The 23,185-nt window shown below is 46.9% G+C and overlaps 1 protein-coding gene across 2 annotated transcripts in view; it reads right to left on the bottom strand.

The window, feature by feature from the left end:
* Positions 1–23,183, bottom strand: part of LOC8039093 (cytoplasmic aconitate hydratase) — a 63,777-nt gene extending 40,594 nt beyond the window's left edge. The window contains exons 1-9 of one of the 2 annotated variants that reach the window (XM_029972699.4): positions 23,062–23,183; positions 22,690–22,782; positions 21,887–22,055; positions 14,094–14,231; positions 6,937–7,062; positions 5,862–5,931; positions 5,619–5,802; positions 2,125–2,436; positions 705–922 (exon numbers count right to left, since the gene is read on the bottom strand). In XM_029972699.4, the coding sequence (XP_029828559.2) occupies positions 705–922; positions 2,125–2,436; positions 5,619–5,802; positions 5,862–5,931; positions 6,937–7,062; positions 14,094–14,231; positions 21,887–22,055; positions 22,690–22,782; positions 23,062–23,071 (1,320 nt within the window). In that variant the 5' untranslated portion in view covers positions 23,072–23,183. The remainder of the gene's footprint in view (positions 1–704; positions 923–2,124; positions 2,437–5,618; positions 5,803–5,861; positions 5,932–6,936; positions 7,063–14,093; positions 14,232–21,886; positions 22,056–22,689; positions 22,783–23,061) is intronic. The other variant, XM_029972700.4, reaches the window with a different exon arrangement.
* Between the last annotated feature and the right edge of the window lie 2 nt (positions 23,184–23,185).

The raw sequence follows: 23,185 nt of genomic DNA on the forward strand, positions 1-23,185 counted from the left end.
CCGTTAAAAGGCTGCGCCAGGCAAAAGTCACTCATTTCTTTCAAAATGTGTGACACACTCGAGAGAGAAGTGTACTAGTCTGGTGAAATAAAGACTTTCCTCAAACTAAGCTTCACTTTTCATTGAATATAAAATAAATTGTTCTACAAAGATAAGTTGTCTCATGGCATGTATTTTGGCCTGAAAAATTATGTTTTGGTTATAGCGCGGTACCGCTTATAGTGCGGATGTTCGCGACTCCCGCAACATACTTTATATGCGGTTTGCACTGCATCACTTTTCTTTCGAATCCAGCATCATGTTGAATGCGGCGTGTCTTTGCAGTGGAAACTTCCATGCTGATACGAACGCAAGAAACACAAGACTATGCTAAGCGCTGCTTCTTAGCTTCTCGGCGTGTAATGGAGCGTCCATTTTGAAATGTCGATGGCAATATGGTAGCGCAGTTTTGGGCCGCGCTTGACTCAAGTGTACGTACAATTTTTGGGCCAATTTCCCCGGAAAAAAGCCGTGCGTTAGATTCAAATAAATAAGGTAAGCATAGTCCGATTTAATGTTGACCGGCCCACACTGTGGAAACTTCCTGCTCTAAGGGTAGACTGCATGCTCACCACTCCACACTCAAGTGAGGCCACATCTGCGAATACGAAAGTGCTAAGGCTGGCCCCATAAATGCTGTGCACTTAAAAGGAGCGGCGTCCCACCTTGGCGGAGAGGCAATCCCTGAAGTCCTTGTGCATGTCGTCCACGGAGACCCTGTCTTGTGGGCGCTTGGGGCCGCTCAGCGAGGGCACGACGCTGCCCAGGTCCAACTCCACCAGCTGCGAGTACACGGGATCCTGGCCGGAGTCCCCGTAGTCTCGCAGCATCTGCTGGGCTCGCAGGTAGGCCTCTGCTCGCCGCAGGGTGCGCTCCTCCCGCCCTGCACGAGCAAAGTAAGGTAGGCTCCCAACTGCCGTGGCACGGTCCCGTAGAGAAAAGAAAGGCACCTCTCGACGTTACTAGATCAAGCCAGTTGTGGAACTGCCCACAGACGCTGCTTCAACGCACATCATGCCTCGTCTACCTCGAAAGTTTGTTTCTCGTCGTTCGAAACAACAGAGGTTTGGAGACAACCTTTACACTGTTTACGGTGTGCAGCGTTTTCTAGGTTATAGTCCTATACATATAATTAAAAGCTTAAATTTAATGCCGTGAATGCTATCTACAGGTGCAGATTATATGAGGATTCATTGTCTCAATCGTTAATGAATGTAAATTTTAAATTATGACTATGTTAATAATGATTCATGTACAATAAATACTATGAGCTTCTTTGCGAGTTAATGAAACAAACACTTGTCAAGGTGTGCTGTGTATGACAATATTTTACTGTCGAGACCGGTTATAACTATGTCATCAGGAATTGGAACTCACTTCGCTATATCCACTATTTCGTTATAACCAACTTCATTATAACCGGTCTCAACAGAATGTGCAGACTATACACCAGGTGCAGACTATCAAAGGAAAAATTTTTTTTCAACCGAACTTTGCTTAAAAAATATAAAGGTGCCGAAAACAACGAGGGTTAAGAAGATGTAAGACAACACAAGGCGCACTTGCAACCGTTGTTTATTCGGAAAGAATATGTATTACATAGGCCCTATCAGCTTGTCTAGTCATCAGCATGTTGGCAGAAAGGTTGTTTGGTTTGTAGAAGGGTGTGTACTTGGGCTAGTTGGTTATTCATGAATAGGAGGTAAAAGCGCTAAAAAACGACGGACAAGTTGAAGAATGACGAACACCACAGAGCGCATAGCGCTCTGTGGTGTTCGTCATTCTTCAACTTGTCCGTCGTTTTTTAGCGCTTTTACCTCCTATTGTTTGGTTTGATATAATCAAACTCATTCATTGATAATCCAATTGATGCCTCACTTTTGCAATCTACTCCTTTGTCTCGAATTTCATACACCTCATGAACATCTCTGCTTGTTTTGTTTCTGTACCTCGCTAGAATCTTAATGTCATGTGACGCAGGCTCACACGGGCATCTACTGCAGAGAATGGAAAGATTTGCCATTCACTGCAGTAGGTGCCTATGTAAGCCTGTGTTACACCAGTCTAAGGGGCAAGACCACCCACCGGTCTGACGCATGTACTCGAGGGTCTTGGCGTCCACAGGGAAGAAGCCCACTGTGGCGCCGTACTCGGGGCACATGTTGGACACCGTGGCCCGGTCGGCAATGGACAGCTGGGCCACCCCGGGACCCAGGAACTCGACAAACTTTCCCACCACGCCGACCTGGCGCAGATGCTTGGTGATGGTGAGCACCAAGTCGGTGGAGGTGGCCATGGGCGGGAGGGTGCCACTCAGCCGGTAGCCCACCACCTCTGGTAGCAGCATGCTCGTGGCCTGGCCCAGCATCACGGCCTCCGCCTCAATGCCGCCAACGCCTGCGGCGGCACCCCGTCGTACCCGGTCATGCCCAACATTAGCACTAGGAAGGCTCTACTGTGGCACTAGAATGGCCCAACATTGGCATAGCGCAGCCCAACATCGGCGTTAGGGCAACCAGACATCAACGCAAAAGTGGCTTAACATCGAGACTAGAACGGCAAAACATCATTAATCATAACTAGGGTAGCCCAGCGTCGGCACTAGGTAGGTTTCCAGAGTACAGTGATGATCATTAATGTGGCCACCTCCCTTCCTCCACAAAAGCGTCCATAATGTGAGCTGTCCATAATAACGAGGCAAAAATGCATGCATTTACCCAGTTCGTCCCCTGGAAATTGTGTCTATATTGCGAGGCAGGCATATTAACGAGATTCATATTAACGAGACACCAGGGGTGGATCCAGAACTCCGTTTTGGGGAGGGGTGGCAAAATTTGTAAGGTTACTATTCTCCATTCTTTCTTGTGCACTGGGGGGTCCACCCATGTCAAATTGCCCTCCGAGAAGAGGGAAGGGGACGAGGGTCGACATCGTTTGGGGGGGGGGGAGGGGGGGGGGGGGGGGGGGGGGGCGGCCGCCCCCGTCACCCCCCCTTGGATTTGCCCCTGTGAGACACGAGTGTATTGCACGCCTTTCCTCTTTGCCGACAATCTTTTATGTGCGTTAGCATCTATTGCCCTGGAGCCTGTGGCCACTTTTGATTTGAACTGCGGTGAACTGTACAGGAATCGTGAGGTTGCAGCGCAGTTCCCGCCGTGCTCTTTTGTACCGTTCGTATGCTCGTCACGTCCTCTTTCACCCTTACGTAGGAAAGAAAGAGTCTTCTTGCACGCCTCCAATGACGCGGGGCAGTTGGAGCGCACTCCTCTTACGATGGCACCACAACGTAGGTATATGGTTTCGTTTCCCCAGTATGCACAGCGTATGCGACAACGTAAAACTGAGGATGGCGCCGTTTGCTCAAAACCGCCGATATATGGGAGAAAACATTGGCTCTTTGAAGAAAACAGTATGCAGGCCGTAGGCGGCGATGGAGGGAAGCTGTGGCGGCTGCATCTGAAATCGGCGACGCCAGGGAGAAAAGACTGGCTGTCCGAAGACAACTGACGCTTGCAATAAATGCTAACGCATTTCGTCCCGAATCAGCGTGGCGACAGCAGCAATTTCGGCATCATTTCCTTATGTTTAGCTTCAGCTGTCAGAGATATTGCCATTAGGGTCCCGGAATCTGAAACCCACTCTGAATTGGTTGCACCTACTAAACCTAAAACCAAAATATGGTTGACTCTCTATAGTTGGAAACTGGCAACTCCAGTGAAGCGCTTTGAATTTAAAAGAACATCAAAATTTCAGAATACTGAGACCACTTTTTTTTTTAGTATTAATATCTGCCTACTAGAAAAGTCGGGTTGTTGCATGTCTTCAATGTTTCAGATGTGCCACTGTAAGCATGCTCTGCATGTAAGCATACTCTTGCCAAAAAAGAACAAAGAAAAAGAAATGGGGAGGGTCACAAGATTTTTCCACTTGCTTTGTGTATATCCTATGAGACACTTTAGAAATAACAAAGAACATGCAGGCAAGCCGGTGAACTTCCAACATTTTGAACACCAGAGACTTAGGAACACAAAAGTGGGCAACACACACAGCTCTCAACCTGTATGTGCACTGTCTATTTTTTTTTGTTGTCAAGTCCCGGGTGCTCAAAATGTTAAGACATTTTAGGCAGCTTCCGAGGTGGCTCAAGGTACTAACTGAATAGTGGTGTTTGCACAGCTGACATGCAGGCACAACTCAAGCTGTGCCAGCACGCTGGCTGATGTAAAATGTCTCAAAATGTTGAGACGTTTTAGCTTCCGAGGTGGCTCAAGGTACTAACGGAATAGTAGTGTTTGCACAGCTGACAAGGAGGAACAACTCAAGTTGTGCCAAGTGTGCTGCCTAACGGATGCAGCAGCAATGGCACACAATGAATGATGCTACCATTAAGTTGCGGTTACTCAAATCTCAAACTACTACATGAGCACTTGAGGAATGTGCAGTAACACTCGCCACACTGCATAGAAAAAAATAATTCAAAGCGTAACTAGTTGCATCGACAACAAAAGTGTTGTCGATATAACCCTTGCTCCAAGATGCGGATAGAACAACTTTCACTGCAGCGGGGGTCTCCCCAGAAATTCTTAAGATCTGGACATCTGACAATTTCCCGGGTGTTGAAGGAGGAGAAGGGGGTAGCTGCTGCAGCCTTTGGTGCTTTTGGCGCTTCCTCTGCCAGTGCCACACAGCAATAATTTTGTTTATTTATTTTTTTTCTATTTTATTTTTTTATTTAATTTATTCAACTGAACAGCTAGTTCAGTTGAATAGCAACACACAATTCTGCCATACTGAATTCGGGGCATCATGCACTTTTAAAATCAGCATCATTTTGTCTAGCAGGGGTAAAATATAGAGGTGGGTTGGAGAGAGTAGAGGTGAGACAGTCAGTCAGAGTGGTGGGCAACAAAACCACTGCCACCCACTGTGGGGAGAACATTGGCTGCAGGGCTTTCACACTCACAAAGCTTCAGGGCCTCTGGGGCATGGAATGGCTGATCCAAATTAACACATAATATTTTCTGTAGCATTGCCAAGACCATGTGCATACTTCAGATTAAACAAAAGTTCAAATGAAGTGACTGAATTAAAAGACGTCCGCTGTATTTTCACAACACTAAACATAACCTACGCCCTTTTCTGCGCTACAATTACTTCAAGATGCACGGTTACCTTTACCAAAGTAGTGCTACTGTTGCGGGCATACTGCAAGGCCCTTATTGCCCACAACACAAAGGTCCCAACGTGGCTACAATGCAGATACATTAGATTGCACGTAAAAAGCAATGCTGGGGCTTAGAGAGGGTAGTCATTTTGCTTCTGGCAGTATATGACTACACTTGCTGTATGGGCAGCTTGCCACAGACATTAGTGCCCGTGCCCCATGTGCCCCCATCTTGACCAAGACCCAGCCAGGTGTTGGTCAGAGTCTGCCCAAGTGTAAAGTAGCCAAGCTCCGGACGGGTGTTGGCCAGACTCTGTTTGGGTGTGGGCCAGGATGCAGCCGAGCACTTGCCAGGTGACGGTTTGAATCCAGCCCGCACTCCAGCCGGAGCTCGGTGGAAGGAAAGGGCACTCACCCCAGCCGAGCACCCCGAGGCCATTGATCATGGTGGTGTGCGAGTCCGCCCCGACCAGGCTGTCCGGGTACAGCAGGCCGTCCCTGCAGAAGACCACCTGACCCAGGAACTCCAGGTTCACCTGGTGCACGATACCCGAGCCGGGGGGCACGATGCGCATGTTGTGCAGCGCCTGGGAGCCCCACTGTGCAACAAACGAGCCGGTCGGGCAATGCCCCTCTCCCACGCGGGGACGACGCCCACCTTGAGGAACTGGAAGCGCTCCCGGTTCCTCTCAAACTCCAGGTCCTGGTTCCTCTCCAGGGCATCCGCCCTGCAAGGGAGCCGACCTCAGCACCAGTTGTTCCACTGACAGAGGCTGGTCATGGGAGCCCCCTGCACACGGCGCTCGAAAATGGTCTCAAGATTTGCATCTCAAACATGAAATTGGGATCTTCACTACGTCCGCACAGAAGCGGTAATTGTTCATCAGGTTCCAGGCGCCTAGGTTAGAGGTTGAATCTGCCAAATAGAATTATGAGGAAGTGACCCTGAACCGTCTTGATTCTGTGATCATTCCCACTATTTTGCATCTCATAGAATGACAACAGCTCTGGCTCTTCCCCTCTGTTAGGCAACGGCAGTCGTGCTACGTATTTCAGACTCCAAGCACTGGATACTAAATTGTGAATTCGAAATCAGAAAAGGCATTCACACCTATTACCTAAACTCACACAATGGCCGTTGTCAGCTAGAAGCAGTAGCCTATAGAGAGACCAGATTCTGAAAAGGTGCAATTAAGGAGCAACGTTTTTATTCTTCACAGCTCAATGCCGCGCTGCATCTAGCATTTAAAAATAAGAAGTTCTGACAGCTATGAGAGCTATGCTCAACTACCAAAGCAGACTGCAGTTTGGTAGATTCTTTGTCAGGTGCCCTCGCAATCTACGAAACTATCTGCCACCACTTGCTACCAACTTGTACTGCGCCGGATGCATGTTTCCAAGCCCAATTAGTACGGGCACCGAGGACACTAGGAAGACCAGGACAAGCACTTTCAAACTGCATGCAAATCACGAGGCAACTTTTCCCCTGCAGGCTAGGATCAAGTGCAGCTAAAACTTGCATGCCAAGTGCGGCCCCATTAGCTGGCGAAAAGTTTGTCGACTGCTGGACCTAAGACGGGCACTTCCACCCCTCTATTTCATCCCATGCCGTGCAAACGCGAGCAATGAACCGCGAGAGACGACCTCGAGGAGTGGGGGGGGCCCACGGCGCCCCATGCAGAGCGCCCCGCCCAGCCGCCGTGGCCGACCCCGGGAGAGAGAGGCCTACGCACCCTTGGGGCCTGAGGCCATGGAAAGGACACAGGGTCCTGCTCGGGGGCTGGCCGGGGGGTCCTGCCTGCAGCTTCGCCGCCTCCCTACCCGCACCTCCCCCCGGGTTCGGGGAGTTGCGCAACACACTGCAAACAGAGGTCTCCGCTGGAAAGCCCTGCCTGCCACTGCCCCGCGCTGCACGGGGGGCCCAGAGGCTCCGGGTACCCAGCCCCCTCACCCCTGGCCTTGTAACCCCATAGCCCCTTTACCATTTCCCTCTACCATGCGACCCCCAGCTCCCGTCATTTTCCTAGATCCATTACTGTCATCTCCTTATGTATTGAATTCAAAGGGGATCTTAAAATAGTTTGAGATATCAATAATTTGATATACAAAAATATGTTAAATTGAGTTTGAGTTGAAATTTCCTGCTGTCTCTGCTAATCCTGAAGGTTGCAACATACGGGAGCTTACCAAATAAACCATCCAAGAGTTGCTAAGTACAGTAGAACGTACCGTATTTACTCGCGTATAGGTCGACCTGTTTTTCAAAAATCGCCTCATCAAAACTGGGGAGTCGACCAATACGCAAATCCCAATATTATATTTTTCAACTTTTTTTTTTTTTCGGGGGTCCCGAAGTTAGGGGGTCGACCTATACGACGTATCGACCAATATGCGAGTAAATACGGTAGTTGGCGGAGATCGCAAACACTGTCGCACTTCCACGCGCACCTGGCCGGGACCTCCACACAGCATAAGCGACAAAACACAAAATATAATTTAAAAAAACGAAGAAAACAAAATGGAAAAGTGAGACGCATAAAAAATATTATAAAAAAAAGGTTAAGCAAGCAACAAAAAAGAAAGCTCTTTAAATTGAGGCAGCAAAAAAAAACAATGGGCAAAGCAATAATGACAAAAGAAAAAGCTAAGCAAAGATAAGGCTTTTGAAGTGTGATTGCACAACCGTTGTTGTCAATACACTTGACTTGCCGAAGACTTTTTTTTTTTTCTTTTGCTCATTTTATTTTGGGGCTAGGGAGTCGCGCAGCATCAGCAGTGTTCTGGAAAAGGGTGCAGGCTACCGTTCCGACAGCAAGCACTCCCTGCTACACCTATAGGTGCACGAGTGCCCTTTGTCTTAATTTTGCCATCCTCCATTTTTTTTCTTAAGGTTTTTTTTTTCTTTTTTACAACTTCTCTTTTGCTGCGTATCTTACCGCGTGTATGTTGGCTTGGCGGTCTGCCATCCCTGCAACACAAGCGATGTGCTCACCACCAGCGCAATCAGATTGCGTGGAAACCATCGGGCAGCCGGGCTTCGTTCACTATATCGAATGTCCCCATCGAGTGTCCCCACCATGGGAGTTGGATACAAAAAGACAACGCTCCTATAGTATTACATGTCACTTTCACGCGGGTGTTTGGACTGTTTGATATAAACAATAATTCTAAATACACCCGAGTGTGATAATAACCGGCCTAGACTGCATCACCCCCTAACGTCCTAACCTGTCACCCACTAGCCCTTTCACCACCTAACCTCATCCTCCTCAGGACATCACCCCCCGCCGCATCATTTTCCCAGCCCCGTTACTACTCAACCCTATCACTGCCCAGCACCGTCACTCCTCGGCCCCATAACCCACTGGCATTATCACTCCCGGCTCTGTCACCCCCAGCCCCTTTTTACTGTGGTGTGAAACCTCATGCCACCTCTTGGCTGGGAAAGCCATCAGCTGGTAATAAAAGAGGCAAATAAAGGAACATGTTCTACATGCAGCTCATGCCTACTGTAGTACCGTATTTACTCGCATAATGAACGCACCCCCCCCCCCCCCAACGGTTACCAATATTTGGACTTTTTTTTTCCCCCTCGCATTATGAACGCACCTTCAGTTTTTGGCTCCGCAAGTCTCGAGTTGTGTCCAATTTAGCTAGCCACCAAGTCAATTTTCTTTTGCCACCAAGTGGTCACGCCAAGTCAAGCCAAGCGAACCTTCTCTCATAATGGCTGCAAGTGCCTAGGTAGTGATTAATTGTGAAACTCAGCAGCATGCACACTTGACGAAGCTTGGGTCGAAGAACTGCCCAGACCCGGACATTCTTTGCCTATCGGATGCATTGATGTCAACAAACGCGCCGTCGTTTACGGTCTGCTTTTGGACAGTGAAATCGTGACAGTGGTTAGGCCTAATTTCACATACTGCGGGTAAATGCATTTATTTAATCCATAATGGAATGGTGCAGCGAGACGCACACTGCGTCATAGGTTGAGAGTGTCTGGTAGCCCCTGGTAACAGCCGTCTCCATGAAAGAAACTTGATCCGTGCAAACGGGCTTCGGCGGTTGGCGCTCTGACTTCGTACGAGTTCTTATATGCATAGTTGCGGTATATATCCGAGCGCACCGCCGGATACTAGCAATATATATCGTCTAAGAACGGTTGCATTGCTTTCGGTGCTAAGTGAGCTCCGTAAGGCACTTTTCCTTCGGCAAAGGGCATGCCGAAAGCGCCCTAAAAAGGTTTGCAATTTATAAAGCATGGTTACTGCGGCGCGCCCCCGACCAGACGTGAGTGCACCTCCATCAGTGGAGACTTGCCACAGTAACTTTCCGTGTCACATTGGAACCTAATATGACACTTGCATGAAGTGCGTAAATGCAAAAATTTTACCCCGTGTAATATGTGTCAATTTTTTGAGAAAAAAGTGTGTTCACTATGCGCGGACCAGAAGGTGGTGCCAGAAGTGGGATCGATGTTGGAAATCAAGGACAGCTGCCTGAACTGAAGGTCTCTGAGGCACCTCGAGAAATCAGTCTGATCCAAAAAAAATAGCAACCAACACAGCGAGCACATCCTTCGTGATACAACCACCAAAGCCTTTCTCGTTCTCGTCTCCAAACGAATGGCCAAAATAGAAAACATGTTTTCAACATATCCAGACTGCTTCGGGACTCAGCCCAAAACCCGAATAGCAAATTGACGCCCTTCTCTACATCATGAGCGATTAAGTCGAGGACATCTTCAGCACATTCCAACTCACCGAAGTGGCGGCCAGACCTTCAACATTGTTGTGAGTAACATCATTTTTGAGCAAGCCCGGTTCAACACCCAAATCCAACAAGAAGTTGAGTCTATAGAAGACTCTGCCATGTCACTGCGTGCCCTGTCTAAGTACTGCATAATTAAGTGGAGTTTGCCGATAATTTCATCCAGGCATCAGTACTCCTGAAACTGCTCCAGGCATCGCAAGAACAATGTCACCGTTGCTGCACTTCACTTTGTTTTGAAGCAGCCGTAGGGTATTTCGCGTCTTTGCATTTGTCGGCGTTTCCCAAGGTGCCTCTTTGGCGTCGATTCGTGTTTACCCTGGCCGCACGCAAGATCTACGATCGCAGCATTTGTGGCAAAAGCAACAACGAGAACGTCCGCATCGACAAGTATGAACGAATAAGTCATCCTCGGTGTCTTTGCCAATATGTTTTCACACGCTCCTGTGGAGATCATTGCAGCTATGGAAATCGTGCGCCGGCTCGGCAAGCATGCTCACGAGAGAAAATCCGAAGTGCGCGAAGCAGTTGGCTATCTATCGTTTTTGGTTCGCGGGTGCGCTTTCTCCAGCTTGAGAAACTTCGCGAAACCATCCGATATGCTTTGCTTGCTCTGCAAAATGGTGGACAGTGTCGAACAGCCAATGCCGAAACGTTGAATTCTTTGGCGACTTCGGACTTGGACCAGCCACTTTTCTCTACCTCGCAGATCTAAGCGACTTTCAGTAAACACTCACAATCTCTCATACGACACTTGTGTGTGTGTAACATGCCACAAGAGCGCTCGCACAGGCACGCGCGTCGGGGGCTCCCGAAAGGACTATTTCCTCCATGCTCCATTGCTCCCTTGACCCGATCCCGACAGAAGTTGGGAAGCGTCGGCCCCAGGCCGCGCTACCGCTGCCGTGAGTAGCGTCAGAACATTGACGCTGCCCCTACTGCTCCCTGCCCACGTCGGCACATCAGCACCAGAAGCAGCACTCTGCCAGCTCTACGCGCTCTGCCCTCTGTCACCGTTTACTTTGTTTTCCCAATCCACCATTGCTTTGGTGGAGAAGGGGGAAGAAATGCAAGGGTCTCCGTGCGCCTCCATGTAAGCTTACGTGCTTTTGGCACCGTGGCCTTCGTAATAAGCATGGTCGGCCGCAGATATACTTAGAATATTCCAGTTAAAAATAATGTGCATTTCGGTCGGGACCACGTTGAACTTCGATAAAAGCGGTAATTCGAAAAAAGTGATATCGTTATAACGAGGGATTACTGTATTGGCTCGGTTGAGGAAGTGTCTAAGCAGACAAAAGCAAGGAGTTGTTCTTAAGGGGTAGGGAAAAAAATTTTCAGCGCTCATTTTTTAGCTTTAATGTGTTGCATGTTGCACCCTAACCTCAAAAACACCAGTCTTCCGTTGAAAAGCACAAGAAAACTAATTTTAAAGCTAAATAAACAATCTCTCAATGTGCACCTGGTGGATGCATGTGGAGCCTATTTGGCGTTGTGGAATCTGCTACGTAGTCGTGACGTAGCAGATTCCTTCGGAGCAGCGCCGCCTTTTGGAATTTCAACATTTTCCTTTTTAGCTTTCCTCCTCAACTCACAAATCGCGCATTGTACCAAACGGTCCAAGAAGACGAAGGACTCCCCTCTTTTTCGGACCCTCATTCGTGCAACCGGATACAGCCATTCTCCCCCTAGAAGATTAGCCCGTCCCTCAAAACTCGAACAAAAGTTGCTTTCCCCATCCCGTTCAGCCCTAAGCTGACAGTGTTGTGGAAGCTACGTGCTCCTTGGGCCAGCCCACGTGGGCCAGCCACACGCTCGTCACGCCACGGATACTACGAACGGCTCGGTTGTAACGCGCTGACGCTATTGACACCACCACAACGCTGACAACGCCACCAAGGGCAAAGCTCATAACCACCCTGCCTTGCTACTCCACGAACGCGGGAAATTTTTTCTTTCTGTTTTTGTTTGCACCGGATATCCCATGACGCATCGCGCTCTCCGCTCGCTTCTCTTCGAGCGCTTGCTCAAGTGCACCGTTTGGAACGCAAAATAGAGCCAGTCGTTCAAAATACAAATGTATGATTATCATTTACGGTTATTATCCGTCATGCTTGACTCATTTCCGAACGAAATTTGAATATTTCAATTTTTGTTTCCGTACCCCTTTAATGGGGTAAAATCTGATTATGTAAATGTCACTTTTGGTGTTCCCGAGGGTACTGTTCTCAACCTCTGCTCTTCCTGGTCCATATAAATGATATAATTAATGGCATAAAATCAAACATTAGACTGTTCACAGACGAAATAATTATTTATAAACTAATTAATGGTTCTAGAGATATTAATATTATACAGAGTGATATTGCCAAAATTTCTGATTGGTGTGACAAATAAAGAATGGTTTTAAACGTTCAAAGGTGCATTCATGCAAGATTTACAAAGAAAGAGTCCTGTTACTTCTGCAAACATCCTTAATGATGAAATAATTAAAGTTCACTCAAATGTAAAGTACCGTGCTTGGGTATTACACAAGCTAGAGAGTTTAGGTGGAAAAGTTAAAATGACAGCCCTAAAGACAATACGCAAGCTTAATTTTTATTCGGCAAAACTTTTGACAAGCTTCAAGTCAAATTCTTTGTATTTTACATTTATTCGTCCATGCATCCAGTATATTCTTCAGAAGTCTGGGGGACCCCCAGACTTCTGAAGATTCACAAAATTCAAAATTAATATGCTAGATTTGCATTAAATAAATATGAATTTGGGGCAAGCGTCACCACCATGAAAGAGACCCTGCACTGGGAGTTGCTCAGCAAACAAAAAAATCTTTTACATAAAAGTTCTTTGATGATATTTACAGCAACAAACTAGCAATAAATAGGGATATGTTTTTATATGAACCGTTTTAAATATCAGAAAAAGCGGACCACCCGAACAAAATCCTATTGTACTCCTGTCACGCTGATGTGTCTCTTCTTTAATTTCTTCCAAAAACCATATAGTTCTGTTTGGAGGTTTCCACCCAATCTGAATGCACCTCTGAACAGAACTTACAACCGTCATCCCTCATTGCGACTAAAGTAGACTCGCCCCTGGAATCCCCCGCGCTTCTCTTTCCCAAGGAACACCTTCGAACTTTCGCATCAACAACACCCTCCCCCTAGATTTTGTATAGACCAACACGCGTCCCTGACGTCACGCAGCAGCGGTGGCGCTGTCGACGGCACTGCGCATGCGCAGACGCTTCAGTTCACTCGAATTCGGTTTCTGTGCATGCGCAGTGCCCACACCTGGTGTGGGCAAACGCGGGCTTGTTTGTAAACAGCGTGTCAATCTATAAAACCAACCAACTTCACCATGTGGGCTTACATCCTGAAGAAGACAGTGCCACTGCCGAAACGTCGAGAGACGTCAGGCCCCTTTCTTATTTCTTATTTTTTATTTAACAACTTATTTTTATAAATTCTTGCATTTAACTTTGACTTTCATTCTGTCATTTTTTAAGCATATTCTCCACGTATCTAGCATTCTTGTGTCTAGCCTTAATTACTCTTGTAAACAAATAAAACTTTTTTTCCCGGCACTTTACTTTTTTGTGCGTGTGACTTTTTTCCTATTGAATTAGATTTTTTATTTTTATCATCCTACGGCTGCTGTGTCTGCGCACCTGACTTTTGCCTACACACCTTTTCCACAAGGGTGCAGCCATCTTGAATGTCGTCACTTCTGGTATGTGGTAAAACGTTGTTTTGATCCCTCCACGCCACTGGAAGGTGTTTACGAAAAGAGCACCACTGTCACATATTCTTGTTTTGTCTCGCCTATATTTTCTCGCATACTCCAATGTTTTACTATATTTTCGTCCTGCATATTAGATACGGAACCCACATGACTGAGAACGAGAGGAAATAGAAAACGTCTATATATATATTATATATATATATATTAATCCAACGATGTCTTAATAATACTTTTGTACATTTGTTTGATGAATTTGAATATATAAATATCAGTGATTTTTTGTTTTATGCTTGTATACCTCCCCGCTAAGAAGCCTCACAGCGATGTGGGATTCTATGTAAATAAAAATCCAGAGGCGGAAAGGAAAGGGACGCACGTCCGTGAGAAGTCCACCTGGACGGAATGGTCCACCACCAGGTCCGAGGGGCAGAGCGGGTTGATCTTGCGGGGGTCCCCCCCCAGCCGGTGAACGGCCTCCCGCATGGCCGCAAAGTCCACCACCGCCGGCACGCCCCTGCAACAAGGTGACACCAGAGTCGGGTGGGGCGCCATAGTGCACTGCCCTCCTGCGTTGGCGCACCACATATGTATACAAGGTGTTGAATTTTAATTCCAACAAATTTATTTTAAAAAAGTTGCGAGACATACGCTAATGCGGTCTCTGCGAGCGTGTTACACAACCAGGGGGGCTAATTGTCAAAATATGTTGAATAATTAACTAAATTTGTCACTTAATGTTTTAATTATACGAAATAAACATAACTCAAGTTAGAAGCTTGCTGAGCGTCATTTACTGGGTAACCCAAGGTGCGGCCAGGCTCTTTAAAGCGACCGCGAAATTCGGTTTCTTAACCTATTGCGCTACGATTTTGAGCAGCGTTGCATTGCCCACAGATGGTGCATTTTTTTGTAAAATTTGCAAAGAGCAAACTTACCTGAGGAAAAAGTAAAGAAAGAAAAGGCTTAGCTCCTGTGGAAACGCAGCGAAGCTACCGGTCTTCAAACAATACGGTGCTGCTTTGCACAGGAGACAAGAGATGGCACAAGCGGTCGCGATGCCAACTGCAGCCAACGAACGAGCCTACGGTGCCAAGAGCCGGCGTCTTTAGCAGATGATATTTTCGACTCAAAAGCGGCACCAGCTTTTCTGATATCAGTTGCCAATGCATTCATCATTTTATCATCCTTACTACCAAAACATATTGAATGGACTGATAATCGATTATATAAATGATTTGTCAGGATATTTTCACTGTTTTTTTGTTTTTTTGGGGGTACTGGTGCCGTCTGGTTTGCAGTTCCTTTTTGCAACTGTCGCTGCCTGCAGAACGCGCGTTGCTTTTGAGTCTAAACGATTGTCTGCTAAAGACGACAGCTTTCGGCGCCATACGCTTGTTCGTTGGCGGCAGTTAGCGTTGCGACCGCTTGCGCCATCTCTTGTCTCCCGTGCGCAGCAGAAAAGTATTGTTTGAAGACCGGTGGCTTCGCTGCATTTCCATAAGAGTTACGCCTTTTTCTTTTTTTACTTTTTCCTCAAATAAGATTGTATTTTGTAAATTTTATAGAAAAAATGCACCCCGTGTGGGCAATGCTGCACAAAATCGTAGCACGATAAGTTAAGAAACCGAATTTTGCAATCGATTTAAAGAGCCTGGCCGCTTTTTGGGTCACCCAGTAGAACCACCAAATCAGTCAATTCTAAAAGTACTAGAAGCACAGAGGAGCATGAAAGTCTCCACTTGTGCAACAGGCGCAATGCTGGCGGTCTGCAAACAAAGATGATCTTTTCGTTCGTATTTTCGGACAGTCTGCGTTGCGCCTGTTACGCAACTAAAAGCTTTTGCTTGCCCACGCGCGTACCGTGTGCTTCGAATCCTTCTAAAATTGACTCATTTGGTGGTTTTAAATGGCACTTAACAAGTTTCTAATTTAAATTATGTTTATTTTCACAAATTAAAAAGTTAATTACCAAGTCTCAGTTAATTACCTTACCTACTGTGACAATTAGCCCTCTACACTGTGTCCCCCTGCAGTCCGTATACCGTAGAATACCGCCCGTCCACCCATTCCACACTAAGCGCCCATTCCCAAATTTGTAAGATGTGAGAAAATATGCACAGCACATTGATATGTAAAACTGATGACCGGACGAGCGCTCATCCCCAATTTTTTCGCGATTGCCTCTAAATTTTGAGTGGGTGCTTGCCTGGTATTTTACGGTAACTCACCTGCAAGGACCACCATTAGAGTATATCTTTCCTAATTTTTTTTTTTAAATAAATCGGTTTCAGTTGAAATCAAGCACCCTGCACATATGTGCTTTCTTTTTCATTTCTTGTTCACTGATGGCTGGCTGGCATCTGCCAACTGCAAGCCTGAAGAGGCCTCGTCAAGCCATACATGTTGGCTTCGTGCTCCTGAACCCCTACATCAGTGTCTGATGATGTCTGATGTGAAATAAAATATTGATTGAGTGATTCAGGATGCGGGTGGGCCAGCAGACGAGCGAGAGCGAGGAGAAACTGAAAGCTGGCTCATGCGGAAAAATGACAATTTGAAGCATTGCCAGTGTGTTAAGAATAGTTTTTCTTTTAACGCAGAATGCAAAAAGGGGCTGTTTTCTACGAGAATAGCATGTGGCATAACAAAAGAGTGTCACAAAAAACTGTTTTACAATTACTATGGCAACATAAATTAACAATCATTCATTAATAACAATAATTAATAATAAGGTTAGATATATGCATCCCGCTAAGTGAACCAAGTCTGGGCTCACTTCATTTGCAGCTTGAAGCTCTACCTGTAAGCTATGCGAGTTCCTCGCAGGTGCCGCATTGTGATGCAGTGACTGCTGCAACATACCCGCCTTCGATAGATGATGCAGTGCTATACGATCGAGGCTTGAAAAATGGAAATCGCCAAGCTCCTATGTCCTTAACAGAGAAGCTTTCGAACAATGCAGTTTACATGGCTTCCACAACCCCTCATCGTCCTTTAAAAAGACATTGAAGTGATGCCAAACGATTACTCTTATCTTGGACAATACTGATTGTTTTATTCAAAACCAATGTATTTTTCTGGAGCACATTTTGGCCGACGGACAATTGAGCTTTTTAAAAGCCGAAAATAAATGTTCTTAGAAGCAGCTCACAAAGTGCCTCGAGTGCTTCCAGCAAGGGTCCCCGCAGAGATGGCCAAAGGTTTGGGTTTGTCGGTGTTATCAGAGAAAACCAACAACTGGAGTGTGAGCCGCACCCTGTTTTTCTGCGAGTCCCACTGATATGTTCCTGTGCCTCTAAGTCATTCTCCTACAGGATGCCACAAAATGGTATTGCAAACCTCCCCTAGAACGAGTAAGGTTGAATGGCACTTGCAACTGACAAAAGCCCCTTGTGTATGCTTCAGGAAGTGACATTCAAAAGTTTATAGAAACCAATTTGTAAACTGAAGCGGACCTTGTCAGACACGAGTCAAAAGTAATTCGACTGCTTTAAAACACACTGGCAGTGAATGGGCACTCTTTCTGTTCAAATGTGTCCTTCAGGTAAACACCTTGAGCAGACGTTTGGTTACAGTGCAAAGTATAAGGGCGTACAAGACAAAACTTAGGGCACAAGAAATAATAAATAGCAACAGATTGTCCAATTCTTACAAGGTAGTCATTGACAACACTCAACCATGCAAGTCGCCAGCCTGCTATGCAGGTGGCCTGGCATAGCAGGTGGAATGAGAGGCCGAGAGTTTATTGATAGTATTTTAATTTTTCTTGTATCTGGCACGTGCACTGCACTACTTTGTTAGAGCAAACATTACACCGAGAGTACTTCGCATTTTGCTCAGACAGAACATTAGCGAGTACCCAGTTTTATTGTGTAGCTTACTGAACACAGATTTCCACTGAAGCGGCATTTTTTATTGTATAGTCCATAAAGTTTAAGAGCAGAAACACCTGCAACCATTTGATGGTGCCAACTGTGCCCCACTCTGTACATGCACTTTTCAATAGTTCTCCCAATAAGCAAATACTATTTCAGACATTTCTTAGAGAATAAGTCTTGTGGACAAACAGCACAAATCTAGACTGGGAAATTTCCAATGTGTCTTTAAGGATTTGTTTAAACGGAAAACGGTGATTCTTCAGTGCCCATCACATAACCTAGAGCTAACAGAATGTTTATAAAATTACATTACTGAGTGTAACTACCATAAAATCCCGATCAAGCGCTCATTCAAAATTTGAAGATAATCATGTAAAACTGGAAGTTGGGAACTCCTTAGGTTAACATGTAAAGATATATCTTTTGCATACCTTCCGAATGTTACAAAATTGAGGGGTGGGGCGTGCTTGTTTTGGAATGGGTGCATGCTCGGCATTTTACAGTACCGAATCAGACAATCAATGCATAAGCAAATGAAGCAATATAATTGCATATTGCAGATCATCAAAGTTTTTCGTAAGTTTAAGAGATAAGAAAGCTGTATGACGCAGTTCTGACTCTGCGACAAGCTCGCCCAAACCACAGAGAAATGTACATCTTCAATGCATGCATCAAAGATTATTCTCATTTGTTGCCTTTAGAACGACTGAGTTTGACAACGGCAAGCTCATTGTTTAACCGCACATATATAGTACTAACATTCAGTTTGATGCCATCATACTAGATGTAAATGTTCACCTTGTTTCCTTCACCGCAAATGTCAAGACACACAGGACTGGGCCATTTCTACGCGACCACATGCACTTTAACACCGAGCAGTGGCCAGTGAGATATTAGTGAGTATTAGAAGATGGTTCCGATAACCATACTCTCAATACTTTGCTGGTTCCTTTGCTCATGCCTCGTGATGCTATCGACTATCGGTGGGGGGGTGCAAAAACAATCCACTAAAACTCCCTGTCGGGAAAGAATAACTCTTTCTTCGTTTTTAACCTCGGCTGGGTAATTTCGCGGTGCCACCATCTCCCCAAGTTATCCAGGTAGCACTTAAACTCCAGGGCTACGACAGGATCACGATGGCAAGGAAGGGCCGGACCATTTCGTTCTTTCAGACGCACAATTTACCGATACTTAGATCGGCACACCTTAATCCGCAACACTTCCAGACCAGCCGTAAACAACGAAGGAACGCCTCCTGTAATTGGTAGAACTGACATACAACTCTAGCAATGCCTGTTGGGTGCTCCTTTTGCTTGCCGGTTAGTCACGCCTCTCCGACATTTATGCAGGTATGCTTTGGGCACACCTACGGTTGCACCAACTGCAATTCACTCGTGTTTCTCTCTCAACGTTCCCCATCAAAGCAGCACGCTACACGTCGCCATCCTGCAATTGTGAAGCAGCCCGTGCTCCGTGCTGGAGCACCCCAAGGACTCGGCCTCAGGCGAATTACTGGCTGCGCCGTTTTCACACACGTTGCATCCAGCCATGTCGCTTGATGGCGATCCGTGACACATAAAGCAAGTCCCGCCTTAGCGTCAAACATTCCAACAAAGTTCATCCATCTGCCTCTTGTTATCTCCTGTTGGCGTTGGCTAATGGGGGGGGGGGGGGGCACTAAGTAAGCTGCTATCTTCCTTTTTTATGACCTCACATTCGGCACTTTGCGTACACTTCCAACTGACAGAATCGAAAACCACGTGCACAAGCTCGTGGCTTTCAACGTTCATGCCGCGCGAGCACTGGTGCAGACGGCTAAAGCCGTAGTCTCGCACACGCAACTTTTGTTCCCGTCAAACAGGCTGGCTAACGATCCACAGAGCCCTAACTCTCCAAGCTCAAACTCTCTATGCAGTCGAGTTTGTCCCAATGTGACTAGATGCACCAACACTTTTTCGAATCTACTCCAAGTTTGGGAGGCAAGTCTTCCCCGACCATACCACTGGGCCAGGCAATGCTGTGAATCGGCAGGCCTCGACGAGTGGGCTCGTGCTGAACTGTCCTCTGTCCCTTTTTGAAGAGGCACTCAAGTGCGATTAGCAGAAACTTGTTTTTGATGGCATATTGTTTGTTAGGCTTTAGTCAATAAAAATAACCAATTGTTGATGGCAATAAGTTCTAGTAAAATCGTAGCAATAAAAATACACGGGCACTATTTTTTGTCTTTGGTGGCCGTCCTCGGGCCTCTACCACCTTCGTAAGGTTTGACAATAAAAATAGTTAATTGCTTGTAGATTCCGAATGTTACTATTACTGCACTTTTTAATCGCGTTGTGCATTATATTTTGACAAAAACGTCAAATCTTTAGGGTGAAGGAGAAGTAATACAGCAATTACTGTTTGAAAATGCCATCTGATGGTGCCCCTGGTGTCTGCTCCAAGGAGCAAAAAAGCGGTGTGTCACAATCTCTGATAGGATCTTTATTAGGAAAATCTGCCCTCTCCATGAGCGTAATTTCAGTTTTTATTAAATGCATAGAACACACAGATTGAGTTATCATCATAAATAGACAATCTCAGAATCCACTTGAGTGCCCTTTAAAAACACACTAAACTCAACCACCAAGTTTTCTTGTTTTTTTTTTAGCTTCCTGATTAGAACACAAATGCCACACAATCAACTCCCCTCCCCCTCTCACCCCCCCCCCCCCCTCCAAGGTAAAAGAAAAATTGCAAGGCCCATTTTTAGTATGGAATGCCTCCAAAATATCTGTAAAGAGACACAGCACCCAGAACGAGAGATAAAGACGAAGTGGAGCCTCCCTCAAGTGAGAGAGAGAGAGCACCGTTAGACCCAGCCAGTCTTCGGCCATCTTTGTAGACATAAATAAATGAGGTGTACTCCCCTGAGCACCTCACATGATTCTATTTCGTTACTTCGCGCCAAAATAAAAGCATGTTTTGAAATCACTGAAATGAGTCTCGTGACATAAATATTGCGGTAAAAAAGTTTTCGGTGGAGGGGTTGTGTTTATTTTTACACGTACGTATCTTACCCCACCACTCGAAAAATAATGTATTTCTGGGAGTCCAGTGTCCCTCTAAGAATACGAGTATGAGTGAAGGGCACCGACAGCTAACGTGATTACCTCGTCCTAAATAGTAATTCCTCGATATTTGCCCGACAAAGTCATAGAAGTGTCACGTTATCGCCAGCCGCGATTCTGGCGGCGTCGCAGCGGCGTTGCTGGATGTGACAGATGCCCGTTCTGCCACAAGTCCAGGGAATCTCAAATGGCAAACAGACTCTTCAAATCGACCTCAAAAATTGTTTTCTTTACCTATCGCGCCACGATTTTGTGCAGCGTTGCCCAGAGGTGCTGCATTTTTTCTATAAAGTTTGCAAAGAGTGAACTTGCCGGCACACATACCGCAGGCGGCGACAGTCGCAGAGCCAAAAACGAATGCGGTAAGAACAAGGAACTGCAAAACAAACAAGTACCCCGAAAAAAAAAAAAAAATGGTCGAAATAATCTGGCAATTTATTGTTTTAATCGATTATGTGTTCATTGAACGTGTTTTATTAGTAAGGATGATAAAATCATACATTGGAACGCGACATCGAAAAAGCTCGGGCCGCTTTTAAATCGGAAAGATTGTCTGCTAATGACGCCGGCTCTCGGTGCCATATGCACATTCATTGGCGGCAGTTGGCGTCGCGACCGCTTGCACCATCTCTTGTCTCCCATGCTAAATGGTAGCCTGTTGTTTGAAGACCTGTGGCTTCGATGTGTTTCCATAAGAGTTATGCTTTTTTCTTTTTTTACTTTTTTTCTCAAATAAGTTCGCTTTTTGCAAATTTTGTAGAAAAAAAATGCACCCCCTGTGGGCAATGCTGCACAAAACCGTAGCACAATAGGTTAAGAAATCAATTTTTTCGGTCAATTTAAAAAGCCTGGCCACTATATGAGACACCCTGTAGTTCTCCAGCTCGACGGTCCACAGAAGCTTTGGCAGCTAGGAGTTGGGATGCCGGCGCGACAACAACCCTCACAATTTTTCCGAGTTTTTTTTCTTTTTTTCCGAACTTTTAGGTATACTTGCAGGGATCGCGACGTCTGACAACGTGACACTCTGGCTTTTCTGACACCGTTCGTTGCCTTTTTGGGCACCCTCTCAGTGCGTGGGCAGAATAGGACGCTAGATGCGCCGGTCAGAAACATGTTCCAAGCACCATACCCGTACGGAGCGGGTTCCTCCAAAGGCGAGAAGCTAAGAAGAAAGCACGCACGTGAAGTCCTGAAGCAGCACCCTGGCGGGCTTGAAGGCCACCTCGACGCCCTCCCGCTGTTGCTGCTGCCAGTCCAGCAGGCGCTCCACGTCCTTCTGCTCCACCTGGAAGCCGTCGCAGTTGCGCACCGCAGACTCCAGCAGCACCCGGATCGAGAAAGGCAGCCGGCCTGCGGCGGAAACCGCACGCTTCACTTAACGTCCCGCCGCCAGCTGGGAATGAGTTGAGAGACCTCCTTTCTTACATGCCCTTCCTCGAAATAAGCGAGGGAAAGGGCCAGAGGCTTCAGTGGCCGGGGCACGAGACGCCGCCGAGTTCTCTCTCGGAAAGCAAATCCCAGGTGGCATGGGACCGTGTGAAGCTCGGTGCTTACGGCAACTGTGGTGCAGTCGGGAGCAGGTGTGCGTTTTGCATGCATGAAGATGCCTTTCTACAAACGGGGACTGGTTCAACCCGAGGAAACAGCTGCATCACTGCCAAGTCTGCCGCGATTTAAAAAAAATTACACGGTTCTTGCTACATTAGGAGCCTGACCCCCTCCGTACCAACAGCCCACAGCTGCTAGGATGGACTGACAGAAGGAGATGTTTCGAGGAGACAGTGCATCTGCATCTAGACGTAATCCAGAAACAATGCTAGCCGCTTGCTTTGGGTTGTGCCTTGGCAACACGATTCCTCCTACCGCACTGCAGCATACTGCTCAAATACTACTGGATCTGTGTCGCACACGTCCCAGATCCTTGCGAACTGGGTCTGGTCCGCGTACAGCCGGTACTGGCGAGAAGTCCGAAGGGGTGCCTCACCATAACGGGGATCGCCGAGCTCGGGCAGGCTGAAGTAGCGGCATTCCTCGCCGTCCACCACCAGCGTCCTCAGCTTGTCGGCGAATGGGTTGCCTGGACCAAGAGCACAACATCAGCGGCCGTCCCCGGAGGGGCGACCCGTACGCGAGACGGCCACCCGGAAAGTCCCCGGAAACAGGTTATCTCGGAGGACGTGGGGCGAGCCATCGCGCGACTGCGGTGCGCCGCGACCTCTCAGGTCCGAAGCGCTGTTTGCCAGCTGTGCTGCGGGATGCAGGAGACCCTTCGAGCAGCTCGGCCCACCGTAAACGTTAAAGTCGTGGGCATTTGTGCTCGAAACGCTCGAAGGCTCCGAAAAGGCTGGGCCCTTACCGCTTGCCATGATCGGACGTTCCCAGCTCACGTAGCACCCGTACAGTTATCCGACCAGACGGGAGACGTCAACTTGTCCACGACGCTCTCTTATCGGCCGAACAACCTCAGAAGCTGAGTAGAT

This window comes from Ixodes scapularis, unplaced genomic scaffold (genome assembly GCF_016920785.2).
Source record: "Ixodes scapularis isolate PalLabHiFi unplaced genomic scaffold, ASM1692078v2 PGA_scaffold0__279_contigs__length_252992795, whole genome shotgun sequence".
Taxonomy (NCBI): Eukaryota; Metazoa; Arthropoda; class Arachnida; order Ixodida; family Ixodidae; genus Ixodes; species Ixodes scapularis.